The 25,194-nt window shown below is 37.4% G+C and overlaps 2 protein-coding genes and 1 long non-coding RNA gene across 4 annotated transcripts in view; 1 reads left to right on the top strand and 2 right to left on the bottom strand.

Annotated features, from left to right (window-relative positions):
- Positions 1 to 372: 372 nt before the first annotated feature.
- LOC139780046 (uncharacterized) overlaps positions 373 to 25,194 on the bottom strand; it is a 32,815-nt gene continuing 7,993 nt past the window's right edge. For both annotated transcript variants that reach the window (XR_011720091.1, XR_011720092.1), the window contains one exon: positions 373 to 550. This is a non-coding gene — a long non-coding RNA (uncharacterized lncRNA). The remainder of the gene's footprint in view (positions 551 to 25,194) is intronic.
- On the bottom strand, positions 13,214 to 20,662 carry LOC139780060 (uncharacterized). Its single transcript, XM_071718579.1, has 7 exons — positions 20,533 to 20,662; positions 20,348 to 20,446; positions 20,189 to 20,242; positions 19,835 to 20,017; positions 19,387 to 19,729; positions 13,560 to 13,634; positions 13,214 to 13,299 (listed from the first exon to the last, which is right to left on the bottom strand). Exons 1-7 carry the CDS (start codon positions 20,656 to 20,658, stop codon positions 13,214 to 13,216), a joined length of 966 nt encoding a protein of 321 aa, XP_071574680.1. The 5' UTR covers positions 20,659 to 20,662.
- On the top strand, positions 21,343 to 23,937 carry LOC139780058 (uncharacterized). The gene is made up of 8 exons (XM_071718578.1): positions 21,343 to 21,826; positions 22,088 to 22,191; positions 22,289 to 22,444; positions 22,533 to 22,634; positions 22,725 to 22,821; positions 22,984 to 23,633; positions 23,715 to 23,777; positions 23,869 to 23,937. The coding sequence occupies exons 1-6, from the start codon at positions 21,529 to 21,531 to the stop codon at positions 23,265 to 23,267; spliced, it is 1,041 nt and encodes a 346-aa protein (XP_071574679.1). The 5' UTR covers positions 21,343 to 21,528; the 3' UTR covers positions 23,268 to 23,633; positions 23,715 to 23,777; positions 23,869 to 23,937.

A 25,194-nucleotide genomic window follows, 5' to 3' on the forward strand; every position in this document is an offset into this window, starting at 1 on the left:
GTATTTTCGATATGTTATATTAAATATATTGAATAACAATTTGCGTTATAATAACGAAATATTTATATAGATATGTATATAAGAATTTGTAAAGACAAATGTTACAGCGTAAGAACTTGATAAATTCATTATATTGATTGCGATATTAATTATGTGGAGAAATTATTAGTCCCTTTGGATCTCACGTCATTTAGTCTGAATATCTCACTTGATATCTAAAGTGAGATTAAGTATTCGTGATTCGGTTCGCGGTTCGGTTCGGTTTATACTAAACATTGTTTGTTCATTTATTGATAAATAATTCATTGATCGAGTCATCGATTAATTTTTGAATTTCTCGTGTTTCTACATTATATTAATGAAATCTCAAAATTAAATTTTTCAAATAAACATTCTATTTCAGGAACTTCTTTTTTCATTATATTATTTATTTTACAATTGTTTAAATCTTCCACTATTTGCTCCATTTTATAGTTGAGAATCGACAGCATCCTCAGTACCTGCCTGATCTTTTTCATCATCATATTTCCGATTTCTTTTGATCCACATGCTAGAAAAAAAAACTGGGTATTATTTAAAAAAGTACTCATAAAACATACATGAAAACGATAAATTATCAGTATATTGTGCACTAACGGGAGAAGGTTACATTTTTCAGACAAGTGTGAAGTTCACACTGTGAACTGTGTGAAATTTGCTGCCCGAGCCGAAGGCACGGACAGCAACCACACGAGTCTAAAAAGTCTTCGACCCATGGTGCACACGATATTTTTCACAATGATCCTTATGAATTGTATCAGAATGACCCATAAACGTGGCAAGGTCTGAAACATCTAATTATTCAGATTTAATTGGATGCAATATGTTGCCACGTGTTTTCGCAATATTGTGCCACGCAATGTAGAAGATTCACTTGCATTACACTCTTCTGAAAATTTTCGTATTAATGCGCATGCTCTGAGATACTTATATCTTTTTTTATCAGATCCAGGCAATTCAAAGATATACGGATTTTTTTCTGGTACTCGAGCTTGTTTCCGAAATTTTAAAATTAAATTAATACTTTGAAATAAATTGTTCGACAGTAAAATCGGTACTGTACGTCCCAATTTGCCTCTCATGCAAAATCTTATATATTTTTCGGCAATTTTTCTATTTTTTGGAGACAATGATTTATAAATGTCATTATACATATTTTTATTTAATTTCTCATAGTTATTGAAGTCCTCTATGAGAACTCTCAATTTCTCCTGCCCTACGTCGGTTAAATACATGTATGGAAGTTAATGTTGCTTCAGCCAAAGAAATCCAGTGGCAATAAGAGAACGATTGGTGTAATGCCTCAAACGCTTCAGTTCGTTTTTTTTCTAAATGTCTGTACAATTTCCGAATATTTTCTACTGATGGAAAGTTAACTTTTTTATGCTTTTTGCGAGCCGACTGTGTTTCTAAGACAGTTGTATTAATACTTGTTCCGATGTCGACAATTAGTAGTTTTAAAAAATCTTTGACTTGTTTCTTTTTTTTTCGTCTTCTCTTTTTATACATTCAATAATGAGGATATTTCCAATATGTTTGATCAATGTTGATAAACTTGATGCTACCGCAGGAGTTTCATACATTTTTTCTTCCGAATTAAATTTTGCGACTTTATTAATCGCGCAGATGCAGTTATCATATACTTTGGGATCATAAATTGATTCAAAGTTTTCAATGTTTGTATTTATATCTTTCATCGCCAAAAAGAAACGACCAATACGCCGTAATCTAACACGAATCATATCGTGGTGATGTTGTGACACGTGTGTGCCCTGCTTTAACGAAAATCACAACTTCTATTTTGCTGCGCGTGCGGCCACTGAGCATGCGCATGTGGCCGCAGGGCATGTTCGTAGTCGCTACATCTCGTCGGTATGACAGGAATCATAACCTGATTTCTGTCAACTGTTTAATATCTCGCTTCGCGGGGCAGAGCAACACTTTTTTCTGCCAGATTCTTTCGCGCAAAAACGCGTCGATTAAGCCTAAGTTCAACGAAATCGGTGAGGAGGCCACTATTCTTCAGATTTACCCTGTTATCTTTTGGTCTTAATTTTTTTGAAGATATAATGACTTTTAACGGTACCGGTTTCGATTCTGTTCCTGTAGGCTTTATAAAGTTTCCATACGGTTTACGGTTCCGGTTCGACAAAAATGCCGGTTACGGTACGGTTTTCGGTTTCGGTTCCGGTCCGGTCCGGGTCTCTAATTAAACAGAATAAAATGGTTAATCCGCCACAGGATATTAATAATAATAATTTTTTACTGTTATTATTAGTTACATTAGATGTAACATTAGCTACATCTAATGTTATGTTTTCCGGTCTGACATCTAAAATAATAATAGTTTCTAATTAGTAAACATGTAAAAACATTAGTACTTACCCTTATAGAAATTTAATACTGTAAGTGATTATTTGGCTAGTAATTAATTACTTATTTTGAGTATTAAAATCATTAAAAACAGTACTTTTTAATACTCGAAATAAGTAACTAATCACTAGCCAAATAATCACTTACAGTATTAAATTTCTGTAACGGCTGGTGCAAATTATAAATTTGAACATTACTTCCTCACAATTTTTAAGTATGCAAATTATAAATTTGCACGTTGCTTAATCAACATTTTATTTATTTAATTCAATTGCTTTTATAGCTGCTTTACGGTCTTCAATAATATACTGTTTATCAGGGACCCGGACCGAACGAAAATATCGGTTCAGTTCCGGTTTCTATATAATTTCTTTTACTTCGTCCTCTTCCCTTTCTTTGTAACATTTCGCTGTAACATTTTTCAGTTCTGTTGCTGATATTGACTTTGCTGAAAATATGTTAGGATGTGTGCCAAATTCAGTTGTAGTTGTTTTTTAGTTCTCTTATCAATAAATTTCTTAATTTCGCTTGCGAAAGTGGTTCTCTGCTTTGAGTCTCAAGTACGAAAAGCGTCGAGAAAGCTATCTCTAAGTACTGTCACCGTAACTACTGATCGAGTGCCAACGCGGGCGCGAGAGCCGGGAGTTTTATTCCCGAGAAATTATCTCGAGTTTTCTACCCCCGGTAACGAGCCGCAAATCCGTAGGGCCAATCAGCTGTCGACAGTCAGCGAGATCACCGAATTTTGAACTTTTAACGGAACAGCTGATCTCGGGGTCGACAACCAATTCGCTGTTATGAAATATGAATTCTCGCTTTGTCTCGGGTGTTTACCTCTCGCACTGAGGCCCGGAGACAAAGCGAGAGTCGAACTTAGAAAAACGAGGCGCGGTTTTTCTACCTCTCGAGCTAGGACGAGAATAGAAACGCGATTCCCGAAACGGAACACGGCGAGCGCAAAAGACTCGTCTCTAATTATTTGCGATGCGCCAAGATTCTTTTCAATTGGTTTCAACACTCATAATTTTGTAATTCTTTGAATATATATTTTAGTATCAAAAATATGGCTTTTTTCTTTTTTAGAATTTTTGTTTTGTTTTGCAGCTGGTTTTTTTTTATCTTTTAAATTTAATTTTAAATTGATTTTGTGAAACCAGTTATGCTCTAATTTACTTTTAATTGTATGAAATACAGTATCCCACTGCATTTTCTTCATTATTTCTCACTTATCTGTTTTTTCTTTCTTGTGTGCACAGAAAAACTTTTTATTTCAAAACCCTTCAACATGTCAAAATATTATTGTATTCAAAACATTCGAGTCTTTTTTCATATATATTTTTATTTCTTCCAGTTTTTATTTTTATGGACCATTATAATATAAAGGAATATCCCGAGTCAAAATTTAACTCTCCGAATACCCTGCGTTCACTCGAAGTCCTTTGAAATATGATATGCCGCCGTACTGTGCACCCTGCTTATAACCTATTTGGACTCTACTTTCAGGTTTTGTCATGAAAAAACCACTCCTGGGACACTCCTCAAACTTCCTCTAACTATGATTGAACCTCCATTTACTCTCGTTACAATTCATGGCTTGTGCGATGACTTCACGTACCCTCCGTAGGCGTCCTAATGTTCCGCGCTCACTCCGCAGACTCTCCGTACGCGTTTCATGTGTGCTCTCCGTTCACCCTCCTTACAATTCGACGTAGGCATCTATTCCGTAAGCCTCCGTGTACCCTCTGTAGAACCTTCGAAATACTTTTTTCTAAAACTACGATAGAGCCTCCGTACACTCTATTCCCGTAAGCCTCCGTGTATCCTCTGTAGAACCTAATTGTCTATATGTTGCCGACCCATAAAGTAAAACGTTTCCCCAAAATATTAAGAGATAAATTTATTCATCATCTGAAATAATATATGATAAATGACGTATCTCCGTGCCAAAAACAGGTCGAATTTCGCTATAAAAGGATTACGTCGCAATGACAAGTTTGAACATTTAAGGTAAAATTTTCAAAATTTCACCTTATCACTGAATATATACAGACCTTTTATGTCTTATTTAAATCATAGTAACACGGTAGGCAACTCGTTTTTATGTTTCATAATTATATTTTATATCATATTTTATATTATGTGTCAATATACAATTATGTGTCAATAGATACAAGTATCAATAGATAATTATATTTTATATCATATTTTATATTATGTGTCAATATACAATTATGTGTCAATAGATACATGTATCTATTGATACTTGTATCTATTGACACATAATTGTATATTGACACATAATATAAAATATGATATAAAATATAATTATGAAACATAAAAACGAGTTGCCTACCGTATTACTATGATTTAAATAAGACATAAAAGGTCTGTATATATTCAGTGATAAGGTGAAATTTTGAAAATTTTACCTTAAATGTTCAAACTTGTCATTGCGACGTAATCCTTTTATAGCGGAATCCGACCTGTTTTTGGCACGGAGATACGTCATTTATCATATATTATTTCAGATGATGAATAAATTTATCTCTTAATATTTTGGGGAAACGTTTTACTTTATGGGTCGGCAACATATAGACAATTAGGTTCTACAGAGGATACACGGAGGCTTACGGGAATAGAGTGTACGGAGGCTCTATCGTAGTTTTATAAAAAAGTATTTCGAAGGTTCAATCGAAAGAATGTGAATATAACAAAAATCTCTTATTTTCTTAATATCTGCTTTATTCCAGCTCTACATAATTAATTACTTGTCCAATAACAAATTGATTTTCAACGTTTATGTGAATGCATACTGATTTAAGAAACGCAATTGGTATAGCGACGATTACGTTTCCTCGATGACATTTGTGCAAGTGAGACAGCCTGACCTGAAGTTCAACATCTGCACGAACGTGGAATATACCGTCTTTTACTATTTCCGTAATAATCGCAAAATGCTCTCCCTCACATACGCAATGATCGCCACAATCACAGTCGGAAATTTTTACGAAACAATGAATTATTCCTAGCTTTTTCTCTCGGTTTTTTTCATAGACAACACGCGAAGAGATCGTACTCTCTACTCTATTGTACACTCGCGGACAGAAAGGTTGTCCGACTTATACACCCGTATTCATACTATGAATACGGCTCAAAGTCGGACAACCTTTCGGACAACCTTTCTGTCCGCGAGCATACATTTCGCCAATGAATAGTTTGCTGTCCTTCAACAGTCTTAAATATGTATGAACATTCTCAAGCGGAAGATTTGAATTCATCAAGGCTTGCTGAATGTATAGAGGGAGTCTGAGAATCCGTTTATAGCTGCCCACACTATAACAACCAACAGCAATTCGTTCACGTATTTTTACCTGGTGTTTAAAGTCGGTGGTGAAATCGCGGATTGGGCCTTCTGGTAACTGATCTAGTTTCTTTCTCATTTTTATCAGAAAAATATGTGCACATGCTATTTGCGATTCTATGTTTGTTGTACCGTGAACTAGTTTTAGTATTTTACCATTGATGTCTTCGTATGGAAAGCATGAGTAGACCCAGAGTGGTCCTAGCCGTCTTACACAGTCAGGTAAATGTAGAATTTGGTGAATATTGATGCTACAGAATTGGAGACCATACAACGTTGGACATTCTCTTACAAATTCGTGTAACAAACGTTCGGCATCTTCGACATTTTTGACAGTAACGCATGACGAATTTAAAAGTGAAATACCGCTTACAAGAAGTAAATAATGTCGAAAGTAAATCGGGTTCATGATTCCTTCGAGTATCACTATAGAGTAATAAAAGAACCACATCTTCAATTCTGAAGCTTTCCAATGACAAAGATCCAATACAGTACGTGGCATTCTGTATACAAACTTGGGCGGTTTTATGCGAATTAATCGCGAATCTACGACGCGAGACAATGCACACAGCGAAAACGGCTCGCTAGAAAAGCTAGGATCGAACCAAAATTGTAGCAATTTTTTTACTACACCAGGAAAGATACAGTGCATATAATCAATAGCTGTACCTCGAATAAAATCGGGCATCAATTTGGACAAAGCACAAGGGCCTTTTACACCATTGACTGGATGCTTATCTTGCAACGCTTGATTGGCATTTTCAAGAGTTACATCTATATCGCAGTCACGAGCTGAGGATACCCAGGTAGCAGAGTGATGTCAAATGACGACGTCTTTAAACGTCATCTTGCTACCTGGGAGATTAATATCTACAAAATGTTAGGGTCTAAGGAGGGTTCTCGATGACCTCCGAGAATAGGTTCTACAGAGGGTACACGGAGGCTTACGGGAATAGAGTGTACGGAGGCTCTATCGAGGTTTTGGCAAAACCGGTTTGTGCTGAGAGTCTAGGGAGGGTATTTCGAGGTTTTATCCAGCTATGCGACATGGCAAAACCGGTTTGTGCTGAGAGTCTAGGGAGGGTATTTCGAGGTTTTATCCAGCTATGCGACATCGAATCTGCGAATTGTAGGGAGGGTGAACGGAGAGTCACCAGACTTCGCGTAACCTCCGTAGACGTTAAGTGGGTAAAAACTGCCATTTGAGAAGTGAACGAAGGTTCGGCAACATAGACAAATGCTTATTATGTGACCCTCCGTTCATTCCGTTCAAGGAGAGTGTGCGATCGCGATGTCGGGCGTTACGGAGGGTCTATTTTTTGACTCGGGATTGGCAATTTAAATTATAAGAAATCTATCTTTATATAGCCATCACGTGGAGAATCACGTGGAGACTCACGTGGAGCAAGGTCAGCTACGAAGGTTTACAAACTGTTTAGCATGGTCCCGAAAACATACCGGCATATAAGGCTATATATTATAACGGTCTTATTTTTCTTATTATTATTCACTTTTAATTGTAAGATGGATAAGTGAGAAATAATTATAAACACATAGGCATAAAATTTATATCATTATATTGTATATAAATTTATTATTATTAGTTACATATTTTTATTTCAGTAATAATAGATATATTGCATAAAGAAATATTTTTATGGAATCTATCGATAAATGACAATAAAGTCGATATTATGTTTTCTAATAATGTACGACGTTTCAAATTTGTTATCCCGTATCATTGTTATTAACGAAATTTTCTGCACATATATATGAAAGTCATTCGAATCACATTCACAATATTGTTTCTTGATATCTTTTATCAGAACTTATAATAGTACTTACTATAATTCTTGTTTAAATTAATTTTGAATCAACTGTTTCTCGTGTATAATAAATTAGAAGCGACGTCACACATAATCTTCAGATTATTTAGATCAATATAACAATATATAAAGGCGCTCGATAGTTTTTTTTTAAGATGTTAAAATAGTTCATATACAAAGTGCATCATGTTTCAACAAATTACATAAATATCCACTGGCGCCACGTCCTTGTGAGATTTTATGAAAATGTTGTTTGTTATTAAGTAATTTGTTGCTAAAGTAGTATGCAACCCGATTTCCCGCGGTCTCGCCGGCCGAAGGGGCGCGGCTGCAAATTCACCGTCTAATGACCAGACGATAGCTCGAGGAGGACAACCGTGTCAAATCTCTTACCGTAACTTCCGTATCCGGGATCTTCATCGATACCTTTTGATTGGGCGCCAGGTGCGATTATAGACGCGCACCACGTCTCGACAATGTTTGTTCTTACGACCTCGGCGCGAGCTCAGGGCGCAGTTCCGTGATACGAGGGTGACGGTGGAGAGGGGACGCAACGCAATCAACACACAAAATAAATGGTAGCAAATAATAACGATAGAGATGTATTTCACATAATGCACAGTATGGTCGGAATTCAGGAGCGGAGGCGGTACCGATGTTCGGTAGCACCGCGATAATAGAGCCGGCGCCTAACACACGCACGAGGTGCGTGATCGCCGCATGTCCGCGAGGCTCTCTCCCTTCGAGCGAGCGCGATAAGACTTGTCCGAACGGACGGCGTAAAATACCCGCGAGGCTCTTAAGCGAGCTCGGCACTCTCAACCCGTACGGTCGCGGAAAAGCGGTAACTTGCTCCGTGCAAATATCCTCAATCCGCATACGCAACCCCTCCCAAAACCCCGGCGCTACACATCGAACACGAATGCACCGTCGGCCGCGCATACGCAATACCGTAAACTCGAACACGCAATATACGCGATACCGTAAACTCGGACACGCGATAATTCTCACACGTACGGCAGAAGGCCCGAGACGCGAACTCACAAACACGCAACGTTATCCGATACGCTCGCGAAATTCCTTCGCGAGCTAACGCGACGGCACTGGCCAACACGCGTGACGCAAAACTTCCGTGAAGCCCGCGGTGCAACGCACAGTGCCCGACGCAATATCTCTCGAAACGTGCGGCACTCCTCCGCGCACGAGGAGCACCGGTACTCACAAATACGCAACACTACACGCCGTATCGGCCGGAACGCGCCGCCCGCGGCACGTCCCTGCTCACGATTCACGAAATACACAATACACCGACCGCGAATTGACTGTCGATCACGCGAGCCTTCGAGGAGGGCTCCTGACAAGTTCTCTGGCGACGATCTCGGCCGGCCACGCGCCCGCGGTTCCGGCTAATAGCCGCGATCAGCTGACCGGCGCCCACGCAACGGGAGCCGGTATCTACAGGCAACAGTTAATCAGGCCGATTCACACGGTAATCGAATCGGTATCGACATTTACTGGCGCCTGGTCGCGACCGAGATCGAGCCCTTAATTACGTGGTGGCACCGGAGTGGAGATCTTACACAATTGCTGCTCGCTGCGGCTCGGCGGCGTCGGGGCGCTCGTCCTGGGATGGCTCCTCGTCAACGGCTGATTCGACAGTGTGGAGCGGTCGGCTCGGCGGAACTACGTTGGGCCCCCGCGCGCCCTCACGCTCGCGGTCCTTCCGCCCCGCCGATTGGTTGGGTGTGTGTCGCCCTGCTCGCGACGCTACCGACGACTTCCGCCACTTTCCGCGGGCCGTTCGAGTAAGCTGCGGCGTGCGTGCGTGGGCCCCTCGCGGTTTCCCGCCCGGCTGGCCAGGCCGTGGCGGCGCCGCTCGGCCCTCTCGTCGCCGTCGGGGTGTGCTTGGGTCGTCCACCCGCGCTGCAGTCGCGGTGGCACGCCCGTAGTTCTGCTGCGGCGGGGCCGTATCGTGCTGTGCGAGGCGTTTTCGGCGCTTCCTTCGCGGCAGGTCCCGGTAGCCCGCCCGTCGGCCGACCACTCCGCCGTGCGTCCTCCCTGCGCCCGTCCTTCCCTCGTCGCGACTTTCGTCGTTACATCTTCTCGCTGATCTCGTTCTCCGGCACCACCGGTTTTCCCTACGGAACTTAGCTGAAAGATTAGTTAACGCAAATCGCCCTCCCCCGACTCGGGCCGAGGCGCCATCCCCGACCTTCCCCTCGGCCGAGCTACCGTCTGGGTGGAGGACGCGACAAATGTCACGTCACAACTAATAACCGAAATTCGGAATTAAACGATCGTATTTAATGATGAGAGATCACGGTGTTGCACGATACATATTTCTAGTATCGTGTAACGAAGTATTAGTTTTAGATAACTACAAACTTAAAATATTTAGCGTCAAAAACCATTCTACTGGGGATTATTTAAATAAAACTATTGAAAATCATGATGATAACTTTGGCAGTAAATTGATCATTGAGCTACCAAACGTGGATAGTGCAGACCGTACAGTCCCTACAAGCCCTAATGAAAGTTATTGATAAATGTAAAATTCAGATTGAATATGAAACAAGTAAAGACTCTCCTGCACTACATTGGCTAGAATCTCATCAAACTTTCGATGGTACACATCCCCTCTTAATATCTAACGGAAATATAGCTCTGGCATATGTAAACTTGCTGCAGAGCTATATTTCCCTGTCAAGATACACCATCAAATAGAATCACATTCTATTCGACGATTACTGTACCAAGAGGTCTTAACGTTATGATGCCTGAGTCTAAAAGAAAGGGTAATGCTAAAAAAATAACCAAGATGAATACAAATTTTCTAACACGCTAAACAGACCACCGCATGCGATACATATTATAGTAGGTTCACTAAAAGAGGTGGGCATATATGAAAGTAGTGGGCATGTAAAATGCAACTTGTGGACTGAAGAGAAATATTGTCAGCGGGGTACAATAACTCTTAATAAAATTATGGATATGCTGTATAACATCAAAGAGTCGTATGGTTTCTTGGATGAAGCTAATGTATGTGTGCTTCCATCAAATATGCCGGAATTTGATATGCAATATCCTTATGTGACATTCGTGTCGTCAACTTTACTTGGAGGACATTATTCTATGTCGTCAACTTTACTTGAAGGACATTATTCTATACTATATTTTTTTTCTTTTTTTTTTTAAAGTTCCCAACGTGGACGTTTACTCGATTCACCCGAGTTTACGATACATTCGATAATGCGATATTAGGCATTATTCTATGATTGATACAATTGTTTAAAACATCATTGAGAGCTTTCTCCGTGATATAAGCTTCGAAGTATTCGAAGTATTGGTCAGTTAGTAAAAAGTTTTGTTTTGATTCGAACGCTTCGAACCATTTCTAGCATCAAGTGGATCGTAGCCATATTAATAAATAAATTAATAAATAGTTTTTTAAAATGTGGTTTTTATAATTGTAGTTAATTCTATTTAAAACAATTATACACTTTGCAATACGCGCAAATTTTTTAAATATTACTTTAAATTCCTTTTTTAAGAACTCGAACTTGCTCTAACATTTTTCAGTTCTGTTGCTGATATTGACTTTGCTGAAAATGTGTTAAGATGTGTGCCAGATTCAGTTGTAGTTGTTTTTTTAGTTCTCTTATCAATAAATTTCTTAATTTCGCTTGCGAAAGTGGTTCTCTGCTTTGAGTCTACTTCTGCTAAATTTATTTTAGAATTTTTGTCAAAATTATCGCTCATAAACGTCAGCTCCCTGCGGTCAAATGTATATTGTTGATGATCACTATCACTATTTGACATCTATCACGACTGTCACTATTCATCTCTAGGTTATAACTACTGAGTGCGTTGAACGCGCTGAGCGTACACGTACATTACATACATACATTAAAAACTCATCCGTCCGCGTAATAATAAATAACTTCCTGGCCGATAAGTCTATATCGACCTAATTTACCTACTAGATCGATAATAATGCGCGCGATTTTCGATTGATTCTGCTTAAATTAATCGTTAATTGAATGATCTTCGATTGAATTCGCTCATAATCGTCAATTAAACGGCTTTCGATTAACTCGATCCGCTTAAATAAATTCTTAATCAAACATATTTAAAGTACATTCGTAAATTGCCAACAATATAATAAACAATTAAAATTTTTATTTTATCCGGCTATAATTGGCAAACAATCATCGTGAAGATTCGACCATTGGTTTTGGTCCTCAAACATATTTAATTACACATTGTTTGATATCAATCGTCAACTAAAGACGGAAATTAATTAAAAAAGTAATTAATTCCTCGCAACTCTGGACTACAATGTTCACAGCCACCTCGAAGATGGTTGAATGTGCCTCGTCGGTCTCGAAATCAGGGCGCCCGGTCGCCCGTTGCTCCTCTTCGGAGATAACTGACGCTGTCACAACCACCTGATCCCCGCGGAAGTCCAGAGTGACGTGGAACGGTCTTTGCACATCCACTTCTTGGTCCTCTGTACGCTCGTGCGTAACGTGTTTGAACGTAGGACCTGTGAAACTAAAGATATTGGATAATGCATGTGTTGCGTTAGATTGCATTCGAATGTCTTCACCTTCTAATCGCATTAGGTCAATCCAAGGATGATTCAGTTCGAGTTCGAGCGTTAGTGGCTTTTTGCAGGATGGGTAGTTCCGGAGACTCAGACGTGACTATCAGACCGTTCGCGGATGGAGCGGCCAAGAAATTGGCTGAGGCTTGCAGACGATTGTTGACTAATCCAAAGAAAGAAAAGAATATGAGAGAGTGGGCCGTAAAAGGTCTGTCGTATCTCACTTTCAATGCCAAAGTCAAAAAGGAGTTGATCGAGGATCTAGAAGCCATTTTTACGATGATCGAGATCGCCGAGACTGCTGATCAATCTGTTCTCTTCGGCATGCTTATGACGTTGGTGAACTTGTGCAACGCTTATATGACGAGCAAGAACCCGAGATGATGGAATTGACAAAGTTTGTCAAATATCAACGCGGAAACTTCCTCGGAACTTCCGCTTGGTTCGTTGGCTCTCTCAACTCTATGTCCAAAATGAGCAAATTGTCATTGTTATTTCTCTTTAAAAAATTGTTTTAGATACTTGAACTTTTCAATCCTATTTATCAGCAATGTGTCGATCAGTTTCTCCTAATTTCCAAGTTTTTTCTATAATATTTTTTTTGTCTTGATCAAATTTCAATTGTTTTTTTAATGACTCGATCTCCTGCAGTGCATTTTTTGACTGCTCAACATTTTCCACTTATTCTCTGCTAACTGGGCTTTCAACTCTGTCTCTTTGCGATTTGGTTATAAATGAGCGCGCTGAACGCACTTCTTGCTGTTACCACGGGGAGCCACGTGGAGGCGTCCGCCCGTGCGCCGAGGCGGTTCGGTCGCACGGCTCTGCCGCCGTTCGGTACCCCTTCGAACGACTCGCATCACTGATGTTCTACGGCAAAAATGCCGGCAAGGCTTTAAAATCAGGAGTGTAAATGGCTCCCGAATGAATAAATAAATAAATGTGTAATTGGGTGGATCAGGCCTTCGTCAATATATAATAAACATCAGTGAGCTGGTGTTAAGAGTTTTATTCTTCAGCATTACTGCTGTCTATGCGCAAAGGCGCGTTGTACTCCATAAACATATGGTACAACTTTACTGAGCTTCTGAGCGCTAGAAGCGATAGCGTTCTCAGTGAGCGTCTGTCTTACTTGCAGTTTTTGTAGACAGGAAACAGTAGTTTGGGGCATTGTGCTTCTCGTCCCGATAACAATCGGGAGAATCTCAGTACTTTAAGTTGTAAAGCGAGGTCCACGCTGCCTACCGGCGGAGGTGGGTGCGGGAGGGGGGACCGAAGGCGTAGGTCTCGGGCGACTTGCATTTTCGCCGCAAAATTATCCGCGGTCTGCTCTCCCGATTGGTATCGAGCGTACCGGTTCCGGCGGCGCCAATAGATTTAGAGTGGGAGTAAAGCTCCTGTAGCTCCTGTTCCAGACTCGATAAAACATCTGGATTATGCTCAAATACCTCATAAAAATCCTCATAAAAATCTTTAACCTCGGATGGAGTATGAGGGTTTATACTTTTCTCGCTTTATAACTTAAAGTCATATCAAGTTATGCAGAATGCGTCGTGGACGTTTCTCAAATGCACATATCGCATTGTGGATAATAAAAACGTCCACACACCGAAAAAATATCTCATTTCGGTATTTGGATGATCAGCACCGTCCACAACGCGTTATGGATGTTTTTTTTCGCTCACTGAGTGATTTCGGTGTTTGGGTGTAACATACATAATATATATATATATATATATATACATGAGTATATATATATATGTACTCGTTCAACGTCGCCAACGGCCAACGTCGGTACGAGACGCAGAGAGACGTTGTCGCTCGTGTAATTTTTTTCTCGTAAACGAAAAGAAGTCCAGTCACAGTGTGTGTGTGTGTGTGTGTGTGTGTGTGTGTGTGTGTGTGTGCGCGCGCGCGCGCGCGTGTGCGTGTGTGCGTGCGTGTGTGCGTGCGTGTGTGCGTGCGTGTGTGCGTGCGCGTGCGCGTGTGCGTGTGCGTGTGTGTGTGTGTGTGTGTGTGTGTTACAAGCTGAACGTACACCGAATATTCCGTTCTTTCTTGACTGTAACGAGTGGGATGCCGTCGCTGGGCGAAATAAACGCCGAATGCCGTACGTGCTGGACGCCGTACGTATCGTCATCTCCCGGCTGTGATTTGGCGTTTGAGGATCTTTTGCAGTGCGCCGTGATCGGTGAGTGAATTGTGCATGAGAAACAAATGATTCGAAGCGCGATACATCCGAATTTTAATAGAATCGTTGTCCCACGTGTCACAGTGAGACGATAACCTCGGAATTCGCGTCTCTTGCCTCCGTTTCGATTTCTACTCCGAATGAGTGAATCGCGCGGAGAGACGCTTCGATGAATAGCTTGAACCTCTCATTAAGCGGGATTAATAATCAATTGAGTAATTAAAGAGAACGATCGCACATTTGGCGTTCTCACTTTGCTTGTCTTTTGGGGTACGATCACGCGTCTTTCAGCTGATATTTATTTTGCTCGCGTCGCTATTCGCTCGTTCGGTGAAAACGCACGCAGCGGGCGCGTGATCTAGCGAGTCGTTTGATTTTCCGTTTGAACTTATAGAGGTGTTATATGAGAAATAAAGAGGCGCACACACACGTGCAAATAAATTTGAAACATTTACGACGAATTACGTGTTACGTGAACGAGCGAATTATGTGCCTGTTCTTTAATTTAACGAAAAACGGAATTGTATTCGTGGATGCACATTTCAGTTTGTTAATTCGCACTTTCGATCGCGATCGAACGAGGGAGCGAGCTTGCTTCAAGATGCGTATGAACGTCGAGAGTGCAAATTAACAAGCTGAAATGTGCATCCACGAATACAATTCGGTTTTTCGTTAAATTAAAGAACAGGAACGTAATTCGCTCGTTCACGTAACACGTGAATGTAATACCAACAAATTCTTTTACTGCAGCAGCAAATACAATTTTAGCAAACCATGATTAGCTGCAACGGTGAAAATTTTTTTTCCGTGAACATTTTTCTTTTTATGGTGAGATATATAATGTTGCTACTGTGCATTTTTTATAATTTTTGTCATTTCTAATTCGTATGAGGAGACCAGTTCACTTTCTGTGCTTCTGTGCAGTCGAAAATTAAATTTATTATTTTGCTGTTGATTTTATTTTTATTGTAGGTGCTCTTCGGAAAATTAAAAGTTTCAAAAATACCTCGGTTAAGGACTATAGTCTACTTATAGGTATATATTAGTTCAACTTGTTCGCGTCATCACGTTAGTGATGTGCCACGACGTTGTCAAATGGCTTCTTTTTAATGTCATAAATATTCCTAACCAAATTGGAAGTTTATCGTCATTACCTCTTACAAAGTGTGATTGGTATGTTGATAAAGTCAGTCCTCCAAAATCAGATGGATGGAACAGATATTGAGTCCAATCGGTATCTGTATCAGTTACAAATAATATCTTTTTTCTGTGTAAGTAATTTAGTATATGGAATTGGTTAATTATGAAAGCTGCATCTGGAGTGTAGTCAAATGTTGCTAAAGACTCAGTAATAGTATTTATAGTAGATAAAGATGAGATAATTGAGCATATCCCATCATTTATATCTGGAATCAATCGATATATCTTTTTTACCCCAACACTAATTGATTCTCCATCAAAATATCTGATTTTTCCAAATTCACAAAGTCTAATTGAGAACCATGTTTCTTCTAATTTTAATTGAAGGTTAACTCTACCCAAAATCAAGGATAAAACTTCTAAGAATCTTTCTCTAATTGTAAAATATGCAGCGTGTGACTGCGCTCCCGCGAATGATCTACGGCGTTGTCTCGCGATCGGGCGGGTTGAGAAATGAATTACACTATTTCTCTGAATTGTCTGTTTTAATATTGCAATACACACACGAGATCGAGTCCCGAACAGAATCAAAACCAATGCGAATAACTTATAATATAGCGAACCCGTGCTAACACGTGCGAACCGGCGAGGTGGCGAGACGAATCTGCAGTGCAGCGAGCCGGGCCCAGCGGGGTAGCGAACCGGCCCGAGGAGTGCCGGACGGAGCCGAACGGCCAGCTCGACGCGAAGCTCGCGCCGACGAACGGTCGTCGCAAAAGATAATCGGTCGGAGCGAATTTGACTTGACCGATTATACCGATAATAAATTTAAGGAAAGAATTTACCGAACACTAATCTTTTTCTTTTTTCGCAATTGTGATGGTTTGTATCTAATCATTACAACTTGGTTATCTCCTTGACACATTACCCTTAAGAAAAAGAACTGAGCAGTTGCACCAGTAACTGATGAAGTTGAATCAGTAACTTGTGATGTTCTATCAGTGACTGAATACGAGAGTCAGTTACTGGTAATGCTTTTCAGTTGACGTCCAGTTTTAATAATCAGTTTCTACAATACTGGTTAGACACTGAGTGTTGTCATCAGTAACTGATGACTGGACCTTAGTTTTTTTTAACGGTTTGTCAGATACTGATTATATTCTTCAGTTGACACCCAGTTTTAATAATCAGTTTCTACATTACTCTAAAAACTGGTTAGACACTGAGTGTTGCCATTAGTAACTGATGACTGGTCCTCAGTTTTTTTAACGGTTTGTCAGATGCTGATTATGTTCTTCAGTTGACGCCCAGTTTTAATAATCAGTTTCTATATTAATCTAAAAAACTGGTTAGACACTGAGTGTTGCCGTCAGTAACTAATGACTGGTCCTCAGTTTTTTTTAACGGTTTGTCAGATACTGATTATTATGTTCTTCAGTTGACACCCAGTTTTAATAATCAGTTTCTACATTAATCTAAAAAACTGGTTAGACTGGTTTTTAACGGTTTCTTAGATACTGATTACTTATGTTCTTCAATTGATATCCAGTTTTTGAGTATCAGTTGTCGATAGTAAGTTCTCTCAGTTCTTAATTCACCAGTTTGCCAGTGTTACGAAATATCAAAACACGTTATGTAAGTTTGTGATAGTAGTCAACAGTCAACAATAATATTAATGATTGGCTATAATTTTTAACTATATTCACGTAACTATTACACAAGCAACAATAGTAATAAAATAATTGTATATTATAAAGTTGAAAGTTATAGCTTATGTATATATATATATATATATATACACAATATAAAACTGGGTTATTGGAAAGAGAATTAATTGAGGGACGTCAAGAATGTTTATTGAGGCATTTATTATATATCCATTTTTTATTATATTTATTATAATATATAATATTTATATATTTATACATACATAAACAATACAAATAAAATATTTATTTAGTCCCTCTCAATACAATTGACTAGTGGTATAATACAAACGCCATTGCGATATGGAACAGATACACATTTTTGAGTTATATGGCTTGGCAGACCACAAACAATGCGTTCACTTCTCTGACATACTAATGCCAGCTCACTTGAAGAAATATTCAGATCTCGATCCTCACTAAGATTTTCATCAAGTATATCAAACTCTTTTCCTAACACAATGCAAACTTTCTTATCGGATTCAGCTATTTCAACCACAAGAATATGTGTAATAGAAAGAATACGACCATCATTCATTTTTACAGTGCTATTATCTCTGACTTTGAGACTGTTATAACAGCTCGCATGATACACTATTCCTTGGAAAATTAATCTTCTGAATGACTGTGCCAGTGGTTGAAGAGGTCCATCTCGGATAATTTGTTGAATGGAAACTTTCTCAATTAAAGAAAGTTCGTAATTTTTAGGCGCTCCAAATAATCTCATGCCAATATCAAAATTTTGAGAAAACTGATTTGAACGATACTTAGACATCATGGAATCAAATAACTTTTTCCCCTCATGAGATGTTTCAGGATGTAAAAAGATTCTAGACCCAAGGTCTAAAGTATGACGCAGTCTTAAAAATGTTCGACATAGCTGCTCCGGCAGATTACGAGTTCCAATTATTAGTCTATTTAATACACCATTAAAATGTTCATATGGGAAAGTAGAGGATGCCCAAAGTCCTCCAAAATTTTCAACAGCACGAGGTATATGGAGGAGGAGATGAACATTAAAAGTATACAAGTATGCGCAATCTGGATAAATTATTGAAATTTCCTGCACAAATTTGTTTAAAGCTTTTTTGGCCTTCATAGCCTCCTCTTGTGTAAATTTTTCTCTCAAATATATTGACATGCTATATACCAAAAGAAACCAATGCTTAAGATATCTTGCAGGTAAAAGTCCTTTAAGGGAAGGTAAAGAATAGTACAAAAGAAAGTGTCGGAGTTCCGATGCTTTCATCAATTTTAATTCATCGAGACCACGAGGCGGCCTTGTTATTTCTACAGGTGGTAAAATTGATAGTAATTTATCTGTTAAAAGAATGCGCTTCTGCTTATTCAGATACCATTTTTCTCCTTTATAAGTACTATTAGTCCAGTGTTTAAGAAAAGTGAGAACAACACCTTCTAAAACACTGTGCAAGTAATCTGGCACAAAAGATGATATAATATTAAAAACTGATAGAGTAAGCAACACCGTTGGAAACTTTACTCCGTCAATATGTTTTACTCTATTACCATTCTGTTGATTAACTTGTTGCAATTTCCGAAGAGCATTAAGATGTTGAGACAATGTGCGAGATTTACTTTTTCCTCCAACATAAACTCGTGCTATACCCCGATCCCTATTAATAGTTGTTCCATGATTCAAACAGAACGAGCAACCATAAGTGCCATTGAACTGTTGAATACCCTGAAGCATTGGTCGTGCAACAGAATCAACTGATGCTAGTAGAGTATGTACTTTTACATTACATAGCTTATTCTGGCCATCTAAATTACAAGCAATGCCATCAGAATGAAGAAAATTTAGTTCTTCTACTAAGGGTTTTAAAAAGAATTAATATAAGGCTTTTTCTTTCCAAAATACAACCCACATAAAATCATATTATCTCTACGTGTACGGTAAGGTAACTCATTAATACAGGCTTGAATAGGCCATATTGACATCTTGGCAGATTTAAATGGACTAACTCCATCTGTATTCCACTGCAAAGTAACATCATTTTCACCAATCATACCTGAAGCTCTAAGATTTCTATAAATTCTTCCTGAAATTACATCGTTCTCCTCACAACTTTTTCTCATGAGATGGAAAAGTGTATTATTCTCCATAATGTTCTGTATCTGCTCACCGATTGACAATTGTACAAAGTAGTTACCATTTTCTTTAAGTTTATTTCTGTTTAAGTTTTGATTGCAACGCTTGCACTCCAATTGCTCAAAATCCATTGGCAAAAGCTCAGAACAGTCAGGACAAGTATAATGAATTATAATTTGATTAGGCACAGGAAACTTTTTCAAAAATAAATATCTAGATTCCAAGACAGAAGAAGGTAAATGACAGTCTATTAACTGCAGCAATTGATCTATACTTTTATCCTCTAAACCCCACCTAATTATAAAGCTCATTATGAGAATTGCACTTTCGTTAGCAGTTAAACGGCAGCCTTCATAAAGAGGTTTACCTCGTTCATCCTACAACAAATATTATAGTATCTTATTATATGATCAAATTAGTATTTACATAAATAAAATGAGGCCCATTAGTGAAATGTAACATTACAATGTGGCAACAATAACCTCATTATTTTCATTTCTATATGGAATATTTTCACATGATTCATCATTGAAATAATTCACCTCCTCTTCATCGCTTCCCAAATTTCTATCATTTAATAGATAGTTATCGCTTAAGTTAAAACTGTTATTTTCATCATCTGATAAAAAGCTCACTGGTGAACTTTGTATGCTCACTGGTGTATGCTGAACACATAAAGAACATTTTATTTTTCACATTATGTATATTACGAAACATATATATTAGTGAGAGATATACATTTCATGATTCAGAGACTTGAGAAATTGAAATATCACTGACTAAACTATTTATGAAAATATAAACATAATGAAGAAAATATTTAGTGCTCTACGTACGTTTGTATTTGACTCTCTATTAGATAATGACTCACAATCATCACTGGATTTTACCTATTAAAAAAAGTTTCATATATAAAGTAATGTATATATATATATATATATTTGTATTATAGAAACAATTAACATATATATTTCATGCATAGTCGACATACTTACATTTATCTCAATAGAAGATAACTCATAATCTGAATCTCTATTGATGTGCTCTTCTTCAGATTGAATATCATTATCATTACAATTAGCGTTCTCCACAATCTATGAAAAAAGATCAAGACATAAACATTATGTTTCTCCTAATCATCAAATGAATAGAAATGCAGCAATATGAAGCAGAAACTAACTTCATCATGTTCTCCATTCTTTACTTTACTTAGTCGCCATGCCGATGTTCTTGGCACAGGAATACTCAGATCATACAGATACTTTTTATATGGTCCTCTCGATTCTCTCCTCCTTTGAGGCAACATTCTTTTAAGACTTTAAGAGAAACATATAAAGATCGACTAATTATTATAACCTACTTTGTGAAGCAGATTCTAAAATAACTTTTATGTTTATTTCCACTAGTATATATTTTTGCTAATAAAACAGATGAGAAGTCTTTCAAGGTGCGATTTCACGATGACGCTTGACGCTGGATTCGAGCGTCAAATCTGGTCACGTGATAGATTCAGAGGGACGGGAAATATAACCTAACCACTGGATTGGCTGAAATCTATCACGTGACCAGATTTGACGCTCGAATCCAGCGTCGAGCGTCATCGTGAAATCGCACCTTCACACAGAATTCTAAATATATTACCGTATTTATATTGACTATTAATGTGTATAATATCCCTAGCTGTTATTTATTGCGCGCCTTAGCGCCACACGTTTGGCTTCGTTTGGATCATGCAAGGCAGACCATGAAACGCGCTGCGCCCTGCCACTACGCTGGGCCGTGTCCCCCACTCTCTTCCGTCGTGCGCCCATGTCAAAACACGCTGCCGCGCAGCAACGTCTTTCCTCGTACTAAGCACGGTATTTTTCCGTGCATCGCACGTCGTATCTTCGTGCTACGTTCGCAACGCGAAAGCCGGTGAATACCGTTTTCCGTGCGGGTTGACGAGTACCACCGCCCGGCTCTCGGTGGTCTAACCTCTTTGTGTATAGAGGTTAGATCCTATGTAGACCGGGCTTTACACACTATTGCGCGCCTCAACGCCTGCGCTGTTTTGCACGATTGTCATTTGGGACGGGATTCCCTGGCCTTCTGTCGGTTACCCGCCAAATGAGATTTCTTTGCCCTCGCTCAGATCTCAGTTTGCAAGTGAATCAGTTCAAAAATAAATTTCAAGATGGATAGTTGTGATTCCGATAAATTTTACATATTATGTGAATTTAACAATGAACAGAAGATAGATAAGGTAGACGAGCAACAAACAATACCTGTGCAGGTTGGTTACGCCGAATGGATAATATGGGATGACAAGAATAAGGAGCCCAGAAAGCCAATTTCTAATTTGATCCAAAATAAAGAGTCTGTTTTGATGAAATGGCCCTCTAACTGTGATGTGCAGTCTAAAAATACCATGGCTAAGCGCAAACATATCAAATGGATCCAAACTGTAGGATGTATTTTAGCACAGAGTAATGGTAAGTCCCTTGTAATATCTTCTTTAAGGAAATTTTCAATTTCTTTGAATATTTTTAAAGTATTTGTTGGTTGTGTTGTTTATATTTTACTTGGCGGAAGAATGAAATCTAATTTTGACTTCTGATTTGCACACACACACACACACACACACACACACACACACACACACACACACACACACACACACACACACACGCGCGCGCGCACATTTCTGTTCTTATTTTATTGTAATTTTTGTATCATTAATATGATCATTCTAGATTGGACCGAAATAGTAGAGGCCTCGAAATCATGTTTGAAATATGGTGTACCATTTCCGAGCCGAGAAATGCGCAAAGATCTAGCTAAAAAGAAAGATGAAATTGTAAGTAATTTTTTTAAATAATATGTTTAGTGAATGGTGAATTATATAAAACGGTAGTTTCTCTAATTCTCTTAATCTTAAAATCATTGTTGTATAGGTCAACTCAAATAGCAATAGGAAACGCAAATTAACTAGTGATGAAAATTTGGGACATGTGAATAAAGAGATCACCACCACCAACAAAAAGCAGAGAGTTTCATCAAGTGAGATTATTAGAGTAGCTGCACAAAAGACAGATGAAATTGGGGAATTGGTATATATTTCAATCTATGATTATTTTATTGTAGTATCTTTTTAAACCATTTTGACTTTTATACGTCTCTTTTATTTATCAACATTAGGACATCTCTACAAGTGATGAGTCCCAATCTTTGTCGACAATTAGACAAAACCTCTCTCAGAAACTCAGAGAAAAAAATAAAGGAAATAAAGGCAAAGTAAAGGTTTGTATATACCTTTTTTATTCTTACGCTATTTGCTATTTTATAATAATAGTTAAATGGTCTCTAACCATTTAATTCTTATCATTACAGAAAACACAACCATGTTTGAAGACTGATGAGTCAGATTCAGAGTCTGATTGGGAGGATCTTAACTTAAGTAAATGGAAAGATGTAACCGTAAAAAATGGTATAAAAATTAAAAATATTTAAAGAGAATGAACTCAATATGTACAAGATAATTATTTCTTTGGAAAAAAACTTAGTATATTTAGTATATTCAATTCTCAACAAAGTAATAAGAATATATTATTATAATTATCAGAACAATCGTGTAAATTTTATTTTTCAGATTTTACAACTATGATTCAATGTACTGAACAGTTAAAACATGTAGTTGAAGATTTAAAAACCGAAATAAGAGATTTTACAACACAGACAAAGAACTTGAAAACAGCAATAAAAGGTTTAAAAAGTAAGATAAGGCACCTTACAAAAAATATGTCCTCTGACAATGGTAAAGAAGAAATATCCGAAACCACTTCAATACAAATTAAGGGAACAGATGAAGTATGTATCCCAGGACAGTACGCAAATCAAAAAGACGTCGTACAAACGTCTCTGTGTGCTGTCTGAGTATATATTTTTACATGTTTAAATATGAGATTCTGTACCCTTACAAAAATTTAATACTGATGTAATTATTTGGCTAGTGATTATTTACTTATTTTGAATATTAAAAGCTATACAAGCACTATTAACAGTGCTTGTAATACTCAATAAGTAATCACTAGCCAAATAATCACTTACAGTATTAAATTTCTGTAAGATATAACATTTGGCCTAAATATAAATTAATTATGTTTACTCTTTTTTATTATTCATACAATTAAGGTTGTTCTTTAAAAGAGGAGGTAAATATAGATAGAAAGTGTCATCCATCACTTTCTAAGAATATTGCTCTCACCGACCGTTCCCGTGCGCAGCAGTACACCTTTAAAAGTAAGTATATATATATGCTAGCTTATGGCATGTTTAATCTTTAAATGTAAGAAAAAAACTTAAGTTTATTTGATTTTGCAGCCAAAGATAGTGTTTCAAGAACAGAATATAGATGGAACAAATGAATGGAACACTTCTAAAGATGTATGTATAGTCTTATAAATGGTAACAATGTAAAATTTGCTGACCTTGATGTTTATACTGCTCATCGTCATGATATTGTCTCTGTATATAGGGATCTGAAGGCAATGCTGAATTTTTGGAGAGTATTGATAATTGTAACGAAGCTATTAATCAAAAGGTGCATTGAAAAAATAGTTCCAAAGTTATGTGTTTTTCGTCATTTATAATAAAATAATTATTTATTTTTATCAATTTTTTCAGGGGAAAGAAAATGAATCTATTGTGTCTGTTGTGACTGAAGTAAATATTAATACGTATATTATAGTAATGTTTTATTTTTTTTCTTATATATCACATTTTTCTTATTATTACAATTTTCACATTTTTCATTTTTTATATTATTAGAAAAAAATGGAACTGATAAAATTTGCAGATGATAAAATTACAGCAAAATTTCCAAATCTTAAAAAAATTAATACTAATATAATTGCGTCTACAACTTCGGTTGTGCCTAAAAAGCTATCTACCAAAGCAGCTAAAAAATAATTAGTGAGATCACAATCAATATTTGATTCAAAGGTACATTATCTGCATAATAAAATTTACTGCTTATTTGGTTCTATATCTGTAATATTGAAGAGAATATAAATACAATTAAAATTTTATTTTAAATTATTTTATATTATATATTATTTTATATTCTACTATATTATTTTATATTATATTATATTATTTTATATTATACTATATTATTTTATATTATACATATTCAGGCTATTTTTAATTTTGGATCCAAAACTTTAACTGGAGAGGAAATGGCACGTTGCAAGCATACAAAAAAATTTCCACACTTGCTCTTGATTTATTTGCATTGCTGTTTACTAAGGAAGAAATGGCCCTTGGAAATTTAACAGGCAAAGTTCCAAATGGACATAAAAATATCACACGTATTCCTAAGAAAAAACTAAATGAGTCCAAAATTAATGGAATTATTGGTAGGTTTTATAAGCATATTTCAGCATAAACAAAGTTAATTTCTAATACAGTTTCTGTCATTGATGTCAACATTCATTGTGCGTGTAAAGACATTTTCTGTAAAGCGCCATCTAATATGTTAATGTTTCAGATTATATGTCAAACTTCTTGAAAGACGAGCTTACCAGGAAAAGTGTGGAAAATGAAGTAAAAAAAGCAATAGCAAATAAAATCAACAACTATATTAAAAATGATGAAGCAAAAGGAATACAATCAAAATTCTTGGAGCGCGAAGACGAGACAGTCCGTGGATGGTGACTAAACAGGCACAGTAGAAGATAACAATTTACTTCATTATTATTATTATTATAACGATATATTCTTTTTCAGTTTTTCTATTTTTTTTTTAAATAAAGTTATGTGTATTCTCAAAAATATCGATAATATAAATAAATCTTGGTTT

The sequence above is a fragment of the Temnothorax nylanderi genome, unplaced genomic scaffold (genome assembly GCF_030848795.1).
Source record: "Temnothorax nylanderi isolate EJ_2023f unplaced genomic scaffold, tnyl_v1.0 TNYL_tig0259_pilon, whole genome shotgun sequence".
Taxonomy (NCBI): Eukaryota; Metazoa; Arthropoda; class Insecta; order Hymenoptera; family Formicidae; genus Temnothorax; species Temnothorax nylanderi.